General features: G+C 48.4%; 1 protein-coding gene across 1 annotated transcript in view; it reads left to right on the plus strand.

Annotated features, from left to right (window-relative positions):
* LOC122534173 (high-affinity choline transporter 1) overlaps positions 1-1,133 on the plus strand; it is an 11,233-nt gene extending 10,100 nt beyond the window's left edge. Inside the window, exon 8 of the mRNA XM_043664547.1 lies at positions 294-1,133. Coding sequence (XP_043520482.1) covers positions 294-1,010 — 717 coding nt within the window. The 3' untranslated portion in view covers positions 1,011-1,133. The remainder of the gene's footprint in view (positions 1-293) is intronic.
* Positions 1,134-2,361: the final 1,228 nt, after the last annotated feature.

Consider the following 2,361-nt stretch of genomic DNA (forward strand, 5'->3'; position numbering starts at 1 on the left):
AAGAAAAAAAAAAAAAAAAAAAAAAGAAAGAAAGAAAGAAAGAAAGAACGTAACGTCTCGCACGAAACGTATACGTGATATTCCGACAGTCACATTATGAACGTTCTCATTAGCTTTCGTTAATCTCGTGGCGCTCTCATCGTCCCACATTTTTCGTGTTTGCTTCAAAATCTCCCTTCTTACGCTCACCCTTTCAAACTCCACTTCCTCGAACGATGCAGCAACGATCGTAGAATCGAATCCGTATCGAGTCGACGTCCGGCCTCTCTACTAGCCATTTCCCCGTTAAACAGGCGTCGGAAAGGGAGATCATCTGGGTGATGAGAGTGGGAATAGGCGTGGTCGGCATATTGAGCACGGTGATGGCATTGACGATACCCTCGATCTATGGCCTTTGGTCGATGTGCTCGGACCTGGTCTACGTGATCCTCTTCCCTCAGCTGTTGATGGTGGTCCACTTCAAAGAGTACTGCAACACTTACGGCAGTCTAGCCGCGTACATAATAGCCTTCGTTGTGAGGATAAGCGGTGGCGAGCCGTTGATGGGCCTGCCCGCGCTGATTCACTATCCGGGGTACGACGAGGAGACGGACACGCAGTCGTTCCCATTCAGAACGATGGCGATGCTAATGTCGTTGGTGACGTTGATAGGCGTGTCGTACGGCACGCAGGTAGCCTTCCTCACCGGCCGGCTGGCGCCTGGTTACGACGTGTTCAGGTGCGTGGTCAACATACCGGAGGACGTGGAGAGAGTCGGGCCGGATCCGGCGGAAGGCGAGCAAATGGCTGTCTTGGCTGCCGGTATCGGCAGGCTATACGGTAGCAAAGACGAATCGCACGGCCGAGTCAATCCTGCACTCGAGCCGGACTACGACATGGAGCCGGGATGCAAGACAACCGGGGAAACGGATGATGTCGTCCTCGGTGGCGGCGGGGGCGGCGGTGAAGCGCACCTGGTGCCCCACGGGCCGAACGTGCCGCGACAGCCGCAATCCAGCACCGCGTTTTAATTCCTGGTTCCGTGTTCGGATGCTGTGACCAACAATAAGTGCGGCGGTGCAGGGGCCCGTCTTCTGTTCTCCTACCCTTCATTTCCTTTCGTTCCTTCCCTCTCCCGACCATCTTGTGCCCGTTATTTTCAATTCTTTTGTTTCAACAGTACCACGCGAGCGGTGGTGTTTCTGCACAGAGAAAGCTTCTCGACGAGGCGAACGAACGTGCGCGATTATTTCTCGATTATCGTAGAAAATAATTTCGTCGAGGGGTAGGAGTTTTCGATTCCGATTTCTGCCCCCCCCCTCCACCCCCCTCTCCGCGCGTCCAGGAAGCTCCGAAACATGCCAATCTGTTCCAAGTTCTTCACGAAATCTTGTTTCGTGGTTGTGTTTATACGTAGTTGCAGTTGTATAGCGACGTGTACCTGTACGAGAATGCTCGTTCGCTCTCTTTCGTAGCTGAAGCAGTAGAAGAGAGGAAATGTGTAAAAAAAAAGAAAAAAAAAAAAGAAGAAGAGGTCGAACGAGCGAGAACGGAAGAACTGGAAGAAAAGTGCAATACTCGCGAATTACTCGAAGCTTCTTGAACAGTCGGGCGAGGTGATTCGCGCCTGTACCGCCAATTAGGCCTAGTAATCTGTTTCCTTTTTGAAAAACAAAAAATATATATATATATATACACACAGACAAACGCAGCAAACACAGACACACACACACACACACAAACACAAAATCACATATATAAAAATTATATTTATACGCAATCACGTACGTACGCGCACGTATGTAATTGCGGATAGGTATATTAAATATTTAGAGTTTATCAAACTGCTTGGGAGTAATAACGTCTTGATGCACGACCGATCCGTCCCCGATCCACAGTCAAGGGTCTGTCTCAGAAAAAGAAATCCAACAAGCTCGGGGCCAGAAGCTTGAGCACGTCGGTTAGAAATATTTAGCTCCTTAGACATTAGCAACGAGAGACGAGCGGCTATCACTGGACAGGATAGAGTCGATAAGTGAACGTTATATATAAAGTTTTTTTTTTTTAGAATGAGTTCAATTAGACGAAACCATGTTGTCGTTTAGTCCTCTTCCACGCGCATCGTTCCACCTTCTTCATCCCCCCCCCCCCCCCCCCCCGATTATTAGCATCTAATTCATCGTCATCGTGTAGAGTCCATCGTTGTTAGAAGAATATAAAAATAAGAAAGAGAGAGAGAAAAAGAGAGAGAGAGAAAGAGAAAAAGACGTTAAGAGGCTTTTATACTTGCGATTGATCGTTCTTCCCTTGCTTAGTCCGACTGGAAACGCAGTCGATACACGTTGCATGTACATACGTTCGTTTGTACTATTAAAAAGAAAA

This window comes from Frieseomelitta varia, unplaced genomic scaffold, assembly GCF_011392965.1.
Source record: "Frieseomelitta varia isolate USP_RPSP 00005682 unplaced genomic scaffold, Fvar_1.2 scaffold_578, whole genome shotgun sequence".
NCBI lineage: Eukaryota > Metazoa > Arthropoda > Insecta > Hymenoptera > Apidae > Frieseomelitta > Frieseomelitta varia.